At 44.7% G+C, this 17,953-nt stretch overlaps 2 protein-coding genes across 3 annotated transcripts; one reads left to right on the plus strand and one right to left on the minus strand.

Annotated features, from left to right (window-relative positions):
• Positions 1 to 379: 379 nt before the first annotated feature.
• Positions 380 to 10,389, plus strand: taf8 (TAF8 RNA polymerase II, TATA box binding protein (TBP)-associated factor). Its single transcript, XM_061258999.1, has 8 exons — positions 380 to 476; positions 2,022 to 2,181; positions 2,946 to 3,044; positions 4,191 to 4,253; positions 4,679 to 4,803; positions 6,077 to 6,224; positions 7,193 to 7,335; positions 8,081 to 10,389. The coding sequence occupies exons 1-8, from the start codon at positions 423 to 425 to the stop codon at positions 8,219 to 8,221; spliced, it is 933 nt and encodes a 310-aa protein (XP_061114983.1). The 5' UTR covers positions 380 to 422; the 3' UTR covers positions 8,222 to 10,389.
• A 313-nt stretch (positions 10,390 to 10,702) lies between these two features.
• On the minus strand, positions 10,703 to 17,645 carry LOC133138498 (ciliary microtubule-associated protein 3-like). 2 transcript variants are annotated; one of them, XM_061257307.1, is made up of 6 exons: positions 17,508 to 17,645; positions 16,965 to 17,104; positions 16,257 to 16,349; positions 15,692 to 15,825; positions 13,863 to 13,980; positions 10,703 to 11,002 (listed from the first exon to the last, which is right to left on the minus strand). In XM_061257307.1, exons 1-6 carry the CDS (start codon positions 17,545 to 17,547, stop codon positions 10,934 to 10,936), a joined length of 594 nt encoding a protein of 197 aa, XP_061113291.1. In that variant the 5' UTR covers positions 17,548 to 17,645; the 3' UTR covers positions 10,703 to 10,933. The 2 variants fall into 2 exon arrangements, with proteins under 2 accessions (XP_061113291.1, XP_061113290.1); XM_061257306.1 differs by having other exon boundaries at positions 17,431 to 17,630.
• Positions 17,646 to 17,953: the final 308 nt, after the last annotated feature.

Here is a 17,953-nt window from a genome sequence, read left to right on the forward strand (position 1 = left end):
CTGTATTTCTGTTTTTTTTTTCCATTCCCTCGGCGAGAAAAAACATTGTTCAGCCGAAATCCCGAAATGGAAATGTTTTTGTTATCTAAGATGTTTTTTTCCCCATTCTTAATCAATGTAATATTTTAAATCAATTGAATATTTAATTTCAATAGTTCAAGTATTTGAACACCTGCTGTTGATTACGTTAACATTATATGAGAGTTAACATTATATGAAAGTCCTAGAATAATAAACTTCGTTGTGAAGTGTTCTGAAAATGGGAATTTATCTTTTAGATACATTGATGGTTTCCTCATCTACCGCACGTCATTGATTGGTGAATAAATAGCACGTGGGGGTTTACAGACCAATCAGAGAATAACTGATTTTGTCCAAAGAGAAAAACAACATGCCAGGAACAAGAGCGAACGTAAACGAAGATGGCGGACCCAGCGGTAATGGGGAGTCATTCTTTAGGAACAGGAACAGGAACAGTAAGTATGCAGAATAAAATCTGTCTTTTTGCCCAAATTGTTTGGAGACGTTTATTTTTTTGTCCGCCGTTCTCCAAACGATGAGTTTGATGACATTTAGCTAGCTTGTTTGCGTGCTGCCAAGCCTGTTTATAGAAGCCACGCGCACGAAACGGTGTCTTGATTATGCTAGGCTAGCGAGTTCAGTTTTCAGCATTACCTAGCATTAGTTGCAAGTGACGTCTGGCCGTTGTCTTAGCTACCTAGCTAACGTTATCGGCAGGTGTCTAGAATTCAGAAACTTACTTGCGTTCCTTAGCATTGCTTAGTTGGCTGGCTAGCTAGCTGCTCTCGGTAGCTGTAAATGCACACCTTGGCAACTTAACTCCGCTCGCTAGCTAAGTAGGTGATGTTAACTAACTTGCTCGCTAGCTAGCTAAGTAGTCCATACACCAACGGGTTTTGTCAATGTAAGTTAGCTAACAATGTTATTGCTAGGTTGCTTGTGAGCAAAATGGTAACTATAACGACATGCCAAAATTAGTTGCTAGTTAGGTAGCTAGTTAATGTTAGCTTGTGTAATGTGCTTTCATTAGTGTGACTTAGTTAAACTAGCTGGATAGCGAATCTTCTGTGTTGGTATTTTGCGCGATCGTCAGCAAGCTAACGTTAACAGTTTATTATATAGTAGTACTTTAGATGGTCAGCATTGCTCTCTCTTCGGCTCACAGGAAGAAGCTAAAGTGACCAGGCTATATAATTAAGGTAACGTTACCTAAGGTTCGATCGCAGCTATTGAATTTAGAAGTAACCTGCCACGGTGTGGCAGGGTGCTGCTCTTTAGTAAAATACGGTACACACAATTGTCTAGGGCACTGGACAAGCTCTGGTGCCTGTTTCAGAAAGCAGGATTGCCGAGTTAGCCGGATAACTGCACAAAGTTAAATCTGGACCATTTATCTGCATGTTCTGTATTTCGGCAGGGTCCAGGTTTTACCGTGTGCAATTAGTTGGCTAACTCGGTAATCTTGCTTTGTGAAACAAGCCCCTGGTTTCCTCATACATGCTCTGGCAGTAACATGTTGCTCCAGTTGGTCAAACGGCATTATTTGTGAACTGATAAATAACAAGGTCTTTTTTGGGTTTCATTGGCAACTGTCCTGCTTAAAATGTACACTTTCAACACTTGTTTAATGTTGCATACATTTTCGCATTATAAGCTAACCAAAATTCGCTCACCTGCACACATGTGATTCGAGATAATGAAAAGCACATTATACATGCAGTTATTTAATTTAGGAATTAAGATGCTATGCCTTATGCAGTATTCGTCTTGGTTGTTACATTACATCACATTAATGGCATTTGGCTTATCCAGAGCGATTTACAGTTGTCTTTAGACTACCCTGGAGCAATACAGGGTTAAGGGCCTTGCTCAAGGGCCAAACGGCTGGGCATATCTTATTGTGGCTACACCGTGAATCGAACCAGCGATCTTGTACCTTAACCACTACGCTACAAGCTGCCATGTTGTGCGGGACTGTCATTGTCTTTTCTTTCCATTAGCGATCTGGAGGGAGTAAGACGGCCTCAAACCCCGCAGAGAATTATTACCTAGCTCGTCGGCGCACCCTGCAGGTTGTGGTGAGCTCCTTGCTGACAGAATGCGGGTTCGACAGCGCGGAGAAGTCCGCTGTGGAGTCGCTGACGGAGATGATACAGAGCTGTACGTATTTTTCCTTACTAAATTGCTCTGATATTACCTAAGGCACTGGAACCTTCCCTTCAGAAATGTTATACGATGTCTGCTTACGTTTCTGGACTGGTGCAATATGGCCACTGTGTATCACCCTGGTGAATGCTACAGATTAGTGGTAGAGGATAATCCCCTTCACTGTAAAGTACTTTGAGATTGTGAAAAGCACTACCTTAGTCATACAATCCATCCTTATCCATTATCTGTGCCTGCTCGTCTAATTCAGTGTTGCAGGCGTAAAACAGGCCTGGGTCAAATACGTAATTCTTTTGGATTCATATATTTTTCTGTGCTCGATTGATTTTGCCTGGTGCAACTGAGCCAACCAAGAGGACCAGAAGGTGTCGGTGGCGCAGGGGTTAGCACTGTTGCCTCACAACAAGGTCCATGTTCCTCTGGGTACTCCGGTTTCCTCCCATAGTGCAAAGACATGCAAGTTTTGGACTGCAGATAAAAATGAGTTAAATCTGGCACATTTACATTGATGTGGAAACTGAAAACGTTGATTAATGTGCATCAAAATAGAATAACGTGGGGCTTGCAGTTTTTGAGAGCATTTCCTAGGTTCCATTGCACCCTACAAGCTCAGCGAGGCATAGAAATGTATTTGAAGGACTGCGTATTTGACCCAGACGTGACTGCAGTGATAATGTGGTTAATGGCGGAGCTGGTGGTCGGGGGGAGATTTGAGGAGGCTCGTTGACAGCCTGCGCCTCCCGCTCTGCTCCTCCCAGACATCTCTGAAGTGGGGCGCAGCGCCAAGAGCTACTGCGAGCACACGGCGCGGACCACCCCCATGCTGTCCGACGTGGTGCTCACGCTCATCGAGATGGGTGAGGCCCGAAATGCACAGCACCCCCGAGCTTTAACCAGCGTCAAACTGTGTCTTTACTGCTGGACTTGAAGGGGGAACCGGGAATAATCAGGAATAATTGGGGAATTTCAAACTCCTAATGGTCATGAGAGGAATTGCCGCAACAAGCACCCTCAAACCACAGCACTGTTTATGCCATCGGCTGTGGCAATTAGAACCAAGTTTCAACCAATCAGCTTGAATTACTGTACAGCTGTACAATGTTGGTACTGAGTGTCGGCCCATCAACTGTATATTTTCAAACCTGAGTATACACACAGAATGCAAACACAGGCAGAGGGTGAGTCAACATGTCAGTGAGCTTTTTTTAACGATAGGAAGGGATTTACAATGGTCTTGTAACAATGTTTTGACACAAACATTTGTGCCTTTAAATCAGAATCCAAGCCAAGTGTGCTCACACACCCTTTTCCACCAGTGCCATACATACAGGGCCGGGCGATATTGCTATCGCGATACATTGGATATATTTTTTTGCGCAATAAGAACCATCTCTGGCAGGTGGCGGTACGTTTCGTTCCTTCTTTTTTTCTTTAATCTTACTTCATACGGTAACTCATCTCCAAACTTCCGGGGGAGGAAAAACATCCCTTGTATCTATTCAATATTGGTTTACCTATTGGTTTACCTATTGGTTTACCTAACTTACCTATTAGTTTTGAAAAACATAGCTTTTTTTCGCTCTTTATCCTTGCTAGTCATTTTTTTATCTGGTCACATGGAAAGAGCATCGCCCAGTTGCTGTCATATCAACATTGAAAAGATACCATTGACATTTTTTTTCCCCCGGAAGCATTTCACTTTGGTTCACAAAATTGGAGGTGTGCTACTATCAGGTATCATTAAATAAATTTTAAAAAGACTGAAAGAAATCTAAAACCACATGTCGGAGATAGTTGTTACTGCACTTACAAAAATAAAAAAAACATCATATCGCGATGCTATATCGCCCAGCGATGTGAATGGGCTGTAACCGAACTCTCTGGAAAGGGTAACATGGCTCTTTTGACAAAGGCCTATAAGACGCCCTTAGACTGACGGGAGTTTGGGTGTGAAGGTGTGGTATGCCACCTGGGTTCATCTTGCTGTTGATTCTCGTCTGCAGGCTTCAACGTGGACACCCTGCCCATTTATGCAAAGAGGTCTCAGAGGATGGTTATAACCGCGCGTGAGTGTGTTCTCTCTCTATGGCGTCCGCTGTAAAAGGCAATGCCTTGTGCGTTTTTCATTTCTGGGGAAATTACAGGGGCCCCTATTTACTCTTGTGCTGAGTGTGTACATAATGCTTGTAGGTGCAGATGAACGCTGCCAGTTACAGTAGGCCTTCTGTGAACTGGGAGACATGTAGACTGGGGAAAATTAAATGAAATCGAGGCCAGAGAACTGCTGGTTTTCCACCCTCTTTACCTGGGAGTTGGGTTTGAAGAAAGAAGACCCCAGCGGCTGGATTTGACAAGCCCTGTTGTAGACATTACTGTTCTGCATGCTCGCCTTTAGAATGGGAAGTTATTTTTCTGATACGTTGAACAGATCTCGACGTGTGCTGGTTTTGGGTACGTGACTCAGCGCGCGCCTCTCTGTCCGTCTCCCCAGCCCCCGTCACGAACGCGCCCGTGGCCCCCAAAGCCCTGACGGCGGGACAGAAGCGGACCCACCCCTCACACATCCCCAGCCACTTCCCCGAGTTCCCCGACCCCCACACCTACATCAAAACCCCGGTAACACCCCGGTCGCACCCCGCCCCACACTGTGCACATCTGCAACTCTGGTCTCTCTCTCTCTCTCTCTCCCTCTCCCTCTCTCTTTCTCCCTCTCCCTCCCTCTCCCTCCCTCTCCTTCTCTCTCTTTCTCTCTCTCTCTCCGCAAGAAACATTGTTTTACAGTTTTTTTTTGTTTCAATCTGTGCCTGATCCCTGTCTGCAGTCTGTATGTGTCTGGGGATGTAAACACTTCCTGGGGTGGGTAGTCTAAAAATAGCTTCTTCAGGCCTTATTGGGTTAACTACATCCCATCAGCATTCTCAGTGGTGTAACTGCACACTATCATGTGTGAAATTGAGTTTTACAGATGGCATGTAAAATCAAGATAACTGCTATACTATTGTTTTGAGCCTGTATTAAATTTCCATTCCATCTCCAGTCAAAACCCCTTTGGCTAGGGACTGAAAGGGTTAAAAATAATGCTCTGTGTGACTACTCCCTAGGTCTTAATTATAGGTGCAAAGCCTGCTCACATTCTCTCATTCCCTTACCCCCGACATCATCATCCTGCGTCCTCTCATTCCCTTATTCCCGACATCATCATCCTGCGTCCTCTCATTCCCTTACCCCCGACATCATCATCCTGCGTCCTCTCATTCCCTTACCCCCGACATCATCATCCTGCGTCCTCTCATTCCCTTACCCCCGACATCATCATCCTGCGTCCTCTCATTCCCTTACCCCCGACATCATCATCCTGCGTCCTCTCATTCCCTTACCCCCGACATCATCATCCTGCGTCCTCTCATTCCCTTACCCCCGACATCATCATCCTGCGTCCTCTCATTCCCTTACCCCCGACATCATCATCCTGCGTCGTCCTCTCATTCCCTTTCCCCCGACATCATCATCATCCTGCGTCCTCTGATTTCCTTTCCCCTGACATCATCATCCTGCGTCATCCTCTCATTCCCTTACCCCTGACATCATCATCCTGCGTCGTCCTCTCATTCCCTTACCCCTGACATCATCATCCTGCGTCGTCCTCTCATTCCATTACCCCCGACATCATCATCCTGCGTCATCCTCTCATTCCCTTACCCCCGACATCATCATCCTGCGTCGTCCTCTCATTCCCTTACCCCCGACATCATCATCCTGCGTCGTCCTCTCATTCCCTTACCCCCGACATCATCATCCTGCGTCCTCTCATTCCCTTTCCCCCGACATCATCATCCTGCGTTGTCCTCTCATTCCCTAACCTTGATGTGTGGTCCCGTGCCCTTGGCAGACGTTCCGGGAGCCCGTGTCGGATTACCAGGTGGTGCGGGAGAAGGCGGCGTCCCAGCGGCGGGACGTGGAGCGGGCGCTCACGCGCTTCATGGCCAAAACGGGCGAGACGCAGAGCCTGTTCAAGGACGACATCACCGCCTTCCCCCGTGAGCTCCCGCTGCGCTTCACCACCATTTTAAAAACAGTGTTACAGGCTGTAGTCATGGGTGCTTGTTTCCTGAAAATCAGCTCAGAGTTTCAAAGAGTTTCACATTTTGTTAACTTGTCTATCTCCACCATGAATTTCCAACTGTTGTGTGCTTTAAAAAAGCAAGGTGCAATTAAGTTGCCATATTGAAATGGAAAAAAATGGTTCCCTTCTGTCCACCACCACTCATACTAGCCCGCCTGCATGCAACATTTCAGTTGTAGTTTCCATAAAGCAACTTATTTCTAAAGCACATAAGGGCGCAGAAATTTGCGGTTGAGATATTAACGGATGTAATTTAGCTCATTGAACAAAACGTGAAACTCTTAAGCCTGCGTTAATCAAAGACTTTATTTTAATAAATTTATATCGCTGTAGGGAAAACAGGTTTGAAATCTGCTAAGGGAACCCATAGCTTCCAAACTGCTTGTCGTCAGTGAACGTGAGTGTCTGTGCTTGTGTTGTCAGTGATTGTGGGTGTGCCTGTGCTCGTGTTGTCAGTGATCGTGAGTGTCGTCAGTGATCGTGAGTGTCTGTGCATGTGTTGTCAGTGATCGTGGGTGTGCCTGTGCTTGTGTTGTCAGTGATCGTGGGTGTGTCTGTGCTTGTGTTGTCAGTGATCGTGAGTGTCGTCAGTGATCGTGAGTGTCTGTGCTTGTGTTGTCAGTGATCGCAGGTGTGCCTGTGCTTGTGTTGTCAGTGATCGCAGGTGTGCCTGTGCTTGTGTTGTCAGTGATGGTGGGTGTGTCTGTGCTTGTCCTTGTGTTGTCAGTGAACGTGAGTGTCTGTGCTTGTGTTGTCAGTGAACGTGAGTGTCTGTGCTTGTGTTGTCAGTGATGGCGGGTGTCTGTGCTTGTGTTGTCAGTGATGGTGGGTGTCTGTGCGTGTGTTGTCAGTGATGGTGGGTGTCTGTGCTTGTGTTGTCAGTGATCGCAGCCAGGCCCAGCTCTATCCCCTACCTGAACGCTCTGCTGCCATCAGAGCTGGAGCTGCAGTCTCTGGAGGAGACAGACTCATCCGAGCAGGATGACCAGACAGACAGTGAGAACGCCACCGGCAACATCATCAATGTGAGTCCTGCTGTCCTCCACACCTCATTACCTTACCCCTGACATCATCATCCTGCATCCTTCTTTCATTACCTTACCCCTGACATCATCATCCTGCATCCTTCTTTCCTTACCTCTGACATCATCATCCTGCGTCCTTCTTTCATTACCTTACCCCTGACATCATCATCCTGCATCCTTCTTTCCTTACCTCTGACATCATCATCCTGCATCCTTCTTTCATTACCTTACCCCTGACATCATCATCCTGCATCCTTCTTTCCTTACCTCTGACATCATCATCCTGCGTCCTTCTTTCATTACCTTACCCCTGACATCATCATCCTGCATCCTTCTTTCCTTACCTCTGACATCATCATCCTGCATCCTTCTTTCATTACCTTACCCCTGACATCATCATCCTGCATCCTTCTTTCCATACCTCTGACATCATCATCCTGCGTCCTTCTTTCATTACCTTACCCCTGACATCATCATCCTGCATCCTTTTCATTACCTTACCTCATCATCATCATCGTGCGTCCTTCTCTCCTTTCCTTACCCCTGACATCATCATCCTGCGTCCTCATTTCCTGACCCCTGACATCATCACGCTGCACCTTCTTTGATTTCCTTACCCCCGACATCATCATCCTATGCCCTTCTCTCCTTGACTTACCCCTCATCATAATCCTGTCTTCATTTGGGTGCCCTTCATGTGCCGTCTCTGGTTTGATGTGTTATTTGCCCTCCCTCTCCCCGGCAGGACGACTCCGGAGCGGACAAGGAGAACTCTGTGCTGCCCCCTGGCGGGGTGGTGCCCACGGCCAAGGCCAACGAAGAAAACATGATCGACAACCCCTACCTGCGGCCGGTCAAGAAGCCCAAAGTCAGGCGGAAGAAGTGAGCGCGTAGCCCACAGACTCTCTCTCGCTCTCTCCCCACGAGCACGCACGCAGAGGCGCACAAGAGAATGCAGCAACACACCAGCAAGAGGTGCCAGGGGTGGCCTCTAGGCATGGACACGAGAGGATACACAGGCCGCTCCGGCCCCTGGCCTCGTCTGGGAAGAGAGGAGGCCTTCGCCGTCTGACTGGAGCAACCTGCCTTTCGCTCCAGTGCTGTCGAACACACAGGACTAACCCATCAACGCATTTCTTCGGTGCTCTGAGCACGTGCGGACTTGTTTTTACTTTTTTTTTTTTTCTTTGCCCTTATGAATATAAACAATCCTTAATTGAGATTTTTGTTTTGTTTTCGTGTACAAATAAGCTTCTCTCCAGTTGACTGCGTTGCAAACAGTTCCCATTTCCGTTTGTTGGAATGTTTGTTTGGTGACGAACGTAAGCTGTTCCAGTCGACGAATGAGTTGCTCACAAAAAAAAAAATTGGGAGGCCTTCATTAAAGGTGCACTCATCAAAAGTAGATGCTTGGAAATGTTTCTCTTCATGATGTCCCTGGATATTTGTATTTGTTCAGTAATATAACATATTGCTGTAAAAAAAATATTTTTTTCACCTGTCTGGCCCATAATATACTGACATTTATTTATTTGCCACTGGAAAAAAAATATGTGGTTAAAGTGCACATTGTCAGATTTTAACGAAGGCCATTTTTATGTTTTGGTTTCACCATGTAAAAATTACACTACATAGCCTAGTATAAACTCCATATTATACACCCCCATTTCAGGGCACCATAATGTTTGGGACACAGCAATGCTATGTAAATGAAAGTAGTCATGTTTAGTGTTTTCTTGCATATCCTTTGCGTGCAGTGACTGCTTGAAGTCTACGGTTCATGGAGTAGCTGGGTGTCTTCTCTGGGGATGCTCTGCCAGGCCTGTACTGCAGCCATCTTTAGCTCATACATGTTTCAGGGGCTTGTCCGTTTTCTCTTCAGCATATGATTGATTGATTGGGTGATTGACTTGGCCACTGAAGAATTGACAATTTCTTTAGCTTTGAAAACTCCATTGTCTTGCTGTAGAATGAACCACCGGCCAATTCAGTTGAGGCATTCACTTGAACTTCAGCAGATAGGATGTGTGTTTACACTTCAGAATTACTTTTGCTACTACCATCAGCAGTGATATCAATGAAGATAAGTGAGCCAGTACCTCCGGCAGCCATACGTGCCCTGGTCATAACATCCCCCACTTGACTCTCCTCCATACTTTGCTCTGGTCATCGCTCTGATGTAAATGAATATTCATCTCATCTGTCCACAGGACCTTTTCCCAGAACTGTGGTTGCTCTTTACGTGCTTTGAGGCAAACTGTAACCTGGCCATCCTTTTTTTGCAGCTAACCAGTGGTTTGCATCTTGCAGTGTAGCCTCCATTTCTGTTTGTGATGTCTTCTGCAGACAGTGGTCATTGACAAACCCACACCCGACTCCTGAAGAGTGTTTCTGGTGTTTGGGCATTTGGTTTTTATTATGGAGAGAATTCTTCTGTCTTCCTTGGCCTGCCAGTCCCTTTGCCTTTAGTAAGCTCACCAGTGCTTTCTTTTTATTTATCTTCCAAAGAGTTGATTTTGGTAAGCCTTTGGTTTGGCCGATGTCTCGACTCTTTGGTCCTCATGTTGGTAAATAGCAATGATAGTTTCCAAAGGTGATCTGAAGACTAGAGGAAAGACTAGGTGATGAGAGCTCTCTTATACCAGCATTAAGGAGGCAATTAAACACACCTGAGCAATTACAAACACCTGTGAAGCCATGTGTCCCAAACATTATGGTGCCCTGAAATGTATGTAATTCCTACCTGGTGAAACCAAAATGTATAAAAATACCCTTTAATAAAATCTGAGATTGTGCACTTTAACCACATGTTAACTGTGTGATTCCAAATCAAAGATTTTGGTAAATCGGAGGCAAATGAAGACGTGTAATGGGTGTGGGGGGCACTGCATTTGCAGTTTGAATTTCTTTAACTGGTCTCTATTTTTCTCCTGAAACAGCTAGTTGTTGGCTTGCCATGTTCCAGTGAAATGAACCTTACACTGTGTAGCAGAGTATAAACGTGTGCTATGACTGACAACGTACATCACCCCAAATACATTTATTTTGTGAAAAGGTTTGTTCTTTTCATTTTTACCTGTTATCCGGGTTGAAAAAAAACAAAAAACAAAAAGAAATCTAACTTGAATGAAACTTGAACATGACTGCAGGTCCAGCCACTAGGTGGTGGTAGAATAATCATGCATAATAGTAGCATCTGCTCATTCTCCAGCTCCACTTCCATCTCAGCCCCCACCGTGTATAGACTGCTACTGCGTATGTCTCCACACACACATCTGAATTATAGAACACCACCTGACCATTCCCATGCCATAGATGACCATTCTCCAGGGAGAGCATGTGTAAATAACTTCACGCTCACACTGTGTTGTCAGTGATGGTTGTTACAGCACATTTATTTGGACCAAACATTTTACAGTGACATGGGTTTATGGAATATGAATAACTCAGAAATTATATCATCAAGAAATGAAAAAAACAGTGGAGGGAAAAGGCTAGCTTGTGTCACGGTGGAGGGGGGTTGCTCTCAACAGTGAGAGATTAATGTGCTGGGAGTGTCCATCCAGATGCAGACACGGGTCTTGATTAGGGCGTGGATTCAAGGGTAGTACAGGCTAAGCTGTGCCACTTTATCCCTTTGTTTCTTGAAATCCCTTTCAGACGGGGCCTAGAAAACATGTAGAGGTTTTTCATTGATCAATGATGATTCAGTGACCAATGTTCCCACTTTCGACAGAATTTTTTTCCTGGATTGCATCTGCTGTGGAAAATGTTTTATCTTCTAGACCACAGGTCAGAATCCAGTCCTGGAGGGCTGCAGTTGTGTATTGGTTTTGGCACCAGTGATCAATCTTAAGTCTTTGGGTTGTGTTCCCATCCCTTATTTTGTCCGTGTCTGCGAGGTCTGCCACCTTTAAGGATGTTCTATCCCGTTAAATGTTCCTTGAAGGAGCTAGGAGGCTCTGGAAGGATGCTTGAGTAAGGAAAAGCGCATGCGTCTTTTGCGGAGGAACATGTGACCTATAAATGACTGACCTGTGGATCCACCTCTCCCCATCTGCCGTCTTGTGTTGATGTGGCTAACTGACACTTGACTGAACAAGGCCGTTTCATTTGCCTAATACAGGTTTCCTAGATTCCTCCACCCTTGCATCCTTTCCTGGTGCTGAGTGGAGCCAAGAAATGGAGGAATGCAAGAGAAGGATGCAAGGAGTTTCAAATAAGCAGTTGGGAGTCCACACGCCTTGGGTGCGTTCCTAATGCTTATATTTACCTCATTGCATCCTTTCCTTGTGTCCTTAACTAGGAATCAAGAAAACGTCCTTGCTCTTTTGAGCGTCAGCTTGATGGTATGTCAATCGCAGACGTGGGAGATGGGGAGGGGTGGATCCACAGGTCGATCAGTATATATACAGTGGTGTGAAAAAGTGTTTGCTCCTGATTTCTTATTTTTTTGCATGTTTGTCACACTTAAATGTTTCAGATCATCAAACAAATTTAAATATTAGTCAAAGACAACACAAGTAAACACAAAATGCAGTTTTTAAATGAAGGTTTTTATTATTAAGGGAGAAAAAAAAATCCAAACCTACATGGCCCTGTGTGAAAAAGTGATTGCCCCCCCTGTTAAAACATAACTGCGGTTTATCAAACCTGAGTTAAATTTCTCTAGCCACACCCAGGCCTGATTACTGCCATACCTGTTCTCAATCAAGAAATCACTTAAATAGGACCTGCCTGACAAAGTGAAGTAGACCAAATGATCCTCAAAAGCTAGACATCATGCCAAGATCTAAAGAAATTCAGGAACAAATTAGAAAGAAAGTAATTGAGATCTATCAGTCTGGAAAAGGTTATAAAGCCATTTCTAAAGCTTTGGGACTCCAGCGAACCACAGTGAGAGCCATTATCCACAAATGGCGAAAACATGGAACAGTGGTGAACCTTCCCAGGAGTGGCCGGCTGACCAAAATTACCCCAAGAGCGCAGCGACGACTCATCCAAGAGGTCACAAAAGACCCCACAACAACATCCAAAGAACTGCAGGCCTCACTTGCCTCAGTTAAGGTCAGTGTTCATGACTCCACCATAAGAACGAGACTGGGCAAAAATGGCCTGCATGGCAGAGTTCCAAGACGAAAACCACTGCTGAGCAAAAAGAACATCAAGGCTCTTCTCAATTTTGCCAGAAAACATCTTGATGATCCCCAAGACTTTTGGGAAAATACTCTGTGGTCTGACGAGACAAAAGTTGAACTTTTTGGAAGGTGTGTGTCCCATTACATCTGGCGTAAAAGTAACACCGCATTTCAGAAAAAGAACATCATACCAACAGTAAAATATGGTGGTGGTAGTGTGATGGTCTGGGGCTGTTTTGCTGCTTCAGGACCTGGAAGACTCTGCTGTCTACCAAAAAATCCTGAAGGAGAATGTCCGGCCATCTGTTCGTGACCTCAAGCTGCAGGACAGGACAATGATCCAAAACACACCAGCAAGTCCACCTCTGAATGGCTGAAGAAAACCAAAATGAAGACTTTGGAGTGGCCTAGTCAAAGTCCTGACCTGAAACCCAGGTTTGGATTTTTTTTCTCCCTTAATAATAAAAACCTTCATTTAAAAACTGCATTTTGTGTTTACTTGTGTTGTCTTTGACTAATATTTAAATTTGTTTGATGATCTGAAACATTTAAGTGTGACAAACATGCAAAAAAATAAGAAATCAGGAAGGGGGCAAACACTTTTTCACACCACTGTACATCAGACGCTCTAAAGAAAATATGCACTCATCTTTACTTGATCAAGCATCCTCTAGGAGCCTCCTAGCTCTTGGTTCCTAACGGGTTGGAATGTCCTTAAATATGGCAGACCTCGATGTCAAGTCAGTCAAGGACCGAGGAGACGAGGAAGGATGTCATAAGCCCATGATCCCAAGGCTCTTTCCAATCGCTTATTTTCACCAGGAGACAGGAGAGATAAAATAAGTGATTGGAACGAACCCTGAGCCCTGTGCTGAGTCAAAGAAACCAGGAATATCTGCAGACACTGTGGTCCCCCAGGACTATAAACCCTGCTCTATGCTGTTCTAGATGTATCTAGAACAGCCTACCATGTCATCAGCATTCTTCATACTGTATAGAAGAAGGTAGCGCAGTAGCTAAAGGTGAAGGTAAAGCAAGTAGACCAGAGTAAATTAACAGTGGAGGTTTTCTACCTAGCTTGTCCACTAGCTCTCTAGACTAGAGGTGACCGACTCTGGTGCTGGAGAGCCGCAGGGTCTAATGGTCTTCCTTTTTACACAAAATACAAGCACTTTAGGTAAGGCAAGTTAATAATTGTAATGTAATCAACAGCTATAAGTGGTCAAATAAGAGTTAAGTAACAATGTAAACAACAGAACCTGTGGCACTCCAGGGCCTTGGTTAGCCACCTCTGCTTGTGATTCTATCCCTGAACAGGAACAGAAGCGGTTGTCTTTCATGGATGCCTGTGAAGGTCCAGGGGCTGAGTTGCCCTGACCAAAAACATACCTCAGTCCTTAGAGTGACCTTCTTTGGTTGGACGACGAGATCCCAGTTTGTAGCGCCAAATTTCATTGGCCAGACCACCTTCCTGTCCTGGACAGTGTCATGGCTGTATGACCCTGGCCTGTGGAACACATTACAATGAGCTGCTAAAGAGCGACATCGCCTGGAAACAGCGCATGCAGTTACGCTTATATCTGTGCTTCCATATAACAGTTTAATAGGCATTGTCTGCACAATCAGGAATTCACCAGGGTAAATGGACAACTCTGCTCCTCCATTCATTTCTTCCCACGTTTATGTACAGTACGTGTATGCTGTATATGTCTGGAGCGTATGAAAAAGATGTTGATACAAGTGTATTGCTATTTTTCTTGTTGTTGTCCTGTTCCCATATTGAGCCGGCTGTCTGATGTGGTGAATTTGATGTATGTGGCTCTGTGCATTGCATTTTAGCATATTGCAGTGTTGTGTATGATACTAAGCGTTGGCCGTCATTGAACATGGCAGCATTATAACCTGAAGCAGGAAGTTCAGTGTCCATCACTGTATATTCAGCCAACAGTTTATTTGCCATGACGTGTTCTTCTAACACTGTTTGAGAAATAGACTGTTTGTACAGTCTATTTACCTTTTCTTTGGTCTATTCAGAATCGTATTGGTGTGTTTATTGCTTGTTTCAAAAGGTTGGAACTCGGATAAAAGAGCGATGTAATTGGCACTCTGACCATATCACGTTCATGCATGCTCAGAAAAATGTTCAGCTTTAATGCTGTTCAGCTGTGATGCGTTTGTCAAACTCTGACTTCTCCGGAGGTGCCTGACACGGAATGATGACAGTAGGGACTGTTCATTAGGACTTTTCCTAATTGAAAGTTGGAAACAGACCAGGAACGTGTCCAATTGGGTGTCCCAGGTCGACCTGGGAATTTAATTTCCCACCCCAGGTGCCACCCATATTTTTCCACCTAAAATAGTGCAGTCATTGCCTCAAACTTGCTGATAGTGTGTCCCCGGGACAGATGCTCTACAGCAGTGGTCACCAACCCTGTTCCTGGAGATCTACCGCCCTGTAGGTTTTCACTCCAACCTTAACAAAGCCCGCCTCACTCAACAGCTAGAGCAGGGCTGCCCAACCCTGTTCCTGGAGATCTACCGTCCTGTAGGTTTTCACTCCAACCCTAACAAAGCCCACCTCACTCAACAGCTAGAGATCTACCGTCCTGTAGGTTTTCACTCCAACCCTAACAAAGCCCACCTCACTCAACAGCTAGAGATCTACCGTCCTGTAGGTTTTCACTCCAGCCCTAACAAAGCACACCTCATTCAACAGCTAGAGCAGGGCTGCCCAACCCTGTTCCTGGAGATCTACCGTCCTGTAGGTTTTCACTCCAGCCCTAACAAAGCCCACCTCACTCAACAGCTAGACATCTCATTGAGCTGCTAATTGGTAGAATCAGGTGTGCCAAATTAGGGTTGAAGTTAAAACCTTCAGGACAGTAGATCTCAGGGTTGGTGACCCCTGCTCTACAGGGAGTAACAAGTAGAAGAAAAAAAAAAACAATGCGAGAAAAAACACTCAAGCGGTGTTGAAAAAAAGAGATCCAGACATAAGTTATGTTGATCGCGTGTTCTAGCTCCCCTCCGTTTGGCTGCATGAAACCTCAGCCTGACATCACCAGTGTTTGAAGCCAGGAGAACTGCACTCACCCTGGTCAACGTGCTGTTTCAAAACATAGCTTGAGCTGGTCTGAACTGGCCAACCAGCATTATACCAGCTCTTTCAAAACCTAGCTTGAGCTGTTTTTCTCAGCAGGGAGGAGAACTGCACTCACCCAGGGGTGATGTCCTGGGTCACGGCCGCAGAACGGAACCTGGGTTCGGAGGAGTGGAACGGGACCTTGGACGGAGCATGGCGTCTGGGCTTCACCCAGTCCTGCTGGTACGTCTGGGGCGAGGGACTGGTGGACTGGGGAGGGGAAAACACCTTGGTATGGAGCCCTGCGACTCCACAGAACAACTCTATCTTGTTCAATGGTTCTTTGCCTGGGAATGTTCACACTTCAGCTAAAGAACCCTTTTTTCCTGAGTGTGCTCGAAACAAAAACACACCCCATGTTATTTGTTGTCTATCTAAATAAGCCCAAACTGCATATTGTACAATAAAACCTGCTCCATGTATCTGTTGACTGCCTTGAGAAAGAGTGGGCCAAATAGCTAAATCAAGTAGCTCCTGAAACACCAGATGATGTGAACTGAAACACCATGTTTTAATGCAGAGGACCACAATAATGGAATTGACGCACCATGTTTGAATGCAGAGGACCACAATAATGGAACTGAAACACCATTTTTGAATGCAGAGGACCACAATAATGGATGGATATAGCTGAACAGTACCTCTTTTACATCTGGAAAGCGTATGGAAGTCCGGGATGCCAGGGTATATCCTTTGCTTATTGGCCTCTTCAGTTCATAAGCTATGGTGCCCCACTGACAAAACAAAATTTCAACGGTTTACACGACAATGAAACTTCTCTATGCAGCTTTTAAATACAGTTAATCCAATTTTTTGTGATTTAGACATCATTCATAGGCTATAGCAGGTATACCAGCACTGTCACCATAAGGGGCTTTAGCAGCTAGCGCTAAAAGATGACAGTACCTTATTCCCTATTTTAAAGTACTGCACAGAAATCAAATATCTAATTTGGTTTAGAGAACCACAAAACAAATTATGAGGTTTGTGAGGAATCTAGAAGTTAGTGCACTCAGATATTGACATTTCCATTCCTTTTTAAAAAGCTTCTTTATTATTATGACAAAAACATTTGGCACAGACTTAGCACCATAGAAAAAGGATGTTGTCAAGTTCAGTATGGTTATATCTCACTTTAAATCAGACATTTATACAAATGTGTGTTTTCAGAATATTATGTTCAAAGGAAACTAATGAGTTTTAGCACCACTTTTGACATATTTGGCATGTCTCTGTCGACCAATGTAAGCGGCTGCTTGTGTCTTCCAAGTAAGAACACAAAGGTTTCTCATAGAATACGCAATAATACCTAAAACAGCACAACATGCTCAGCTGTGTTGAAAACTCACGTTGTGGCTGTCATAGCAACCAGGGCCCAGGTGTGGAGGACCCTTCAGCAACATCTTGTTGCCCATCCTGTCATGGGCGTATTTTGTTGGAAATATAGGCCGCTCTTGGCAACTGCCAAAGGCCACCTTTCTCTGTAAAACTTGGTTTAGAATCAAAAGAGGGGGAAAGATTAGTACCGCTGTATAACAGTGACAGTCCATTCACATTATCTTATACGCTACCTGAAATATTGACAGTGATTTACGCTAACACTGGCCTTGCTACCTCAGCTGCTATTGCGAAATTTTGAAAGACAACACGGAACTAACAGGACTTAATTCATCTGTGTATGCTTTTCGTAAGTAAATCATGACAAACAAGTATTATTATTAAGTTATTTACGGTAAATACCTAATTGAAAGTGTACTTTCATAAGTGCTGATTTTAAAATATGATTTATAATCATAATTCAAGCCCAGTACTGACCCAAATGCGGTTTCATTATGCACAAATTCGCATCTGGCTCGGCTCCTTCCTTCGCCGTCATGGTGCAGTATACCTACCAGTTATCCGAAACCGGGACTTTTGCAACAAGACATTCATCCAGTTTTACTTCCACTCTGTTAATGTGAGGTTATGCCGTCTAATATTTGCTATATGCTGTAGCGTCATAATGGCCATAGAGGGCCGTTTTATCGAACAGAGGCTGTCTCTGTTGTGATACACTTTGGAATTGGAACGTGGAATGTTTTGTAACAGATGAGAGTTGTGATTGGCTAATCCTACTGGGCGATCGATTATAAACGTTTCTAATACTGATGACGCAATTTACCGTACACCTCACATTTATATTAACCAGTTTGTTGTTGAAAAAACATTGGACCAGCCTACATAGCCTATTGTATAAACTCTGTTGTGAGATGATAGGCAGTCATATAAGCGGTGAACGATAACTAGCCTAACTGTCGTTCACTTTAACACCAGGTATCATGTGTAGCCTAGTTCTTAT

This window comes from Conger conger, chromosome 10 (assembly GCF_963514075.1).
Source record: "Conger conger chromosome 10, fConCon1.1, whole genome shotgun sequence".
In the NCBI taxonomy this organism is placed as follows: domain Eukaryota; kingdom Metazoa; phylum Chordata; class Actinopteri; order Anguilliformes; family Congridae; genus Conger; species Conger conger.

Excerpts from the sequence above, each read along its gene's own strand:
- LOC133138498 (XM_061257306.1), bottom strand. The coding sequence starts at position 17,491 with ATGACGGCGAAGGAAGGAGCCGAGCCAGATGCGAATTTGTGCATAATG. Across the intron at positions 17,105-17,430 it reads CATAATGAAACCGCATTTGG|TTTTACAGAGAAAGGTGGCC; the intron begins GTCAGTACTGGG and ends TTCTAAACCAAG. Across the intron at positions 15,826-16,256 it reads GCTTTCCAGATGTAAAAGAG|TCCACCAGTCCCTCGCCCCA; the intron begins GTACTGTTCAGC and ends TCCCCTCCCCAG.
- taf8 (XM_061258999.1), top strand. The coding sequence starts at position 423 with ATGGCGGACCCAGCGGTAATGGGGAGTCATTCTTTAGGAACAGGAACA. Across the intron at positions 477-2,021 it reads TAGGAACAGGAACAGGAACA|CGATCTGGAGGGAGTAAGAC; the intron begins GTAAGTATGCAG and ends TCTTTCCATTAG. Across the intron at positions 3,045-4,190 it reads GCTCACGCTCATCGAGATGG|GCTTCAACGTGGACACCCTG; the intron begins GTGAGGCCCGAA and ends TCTCGTCTGCAG.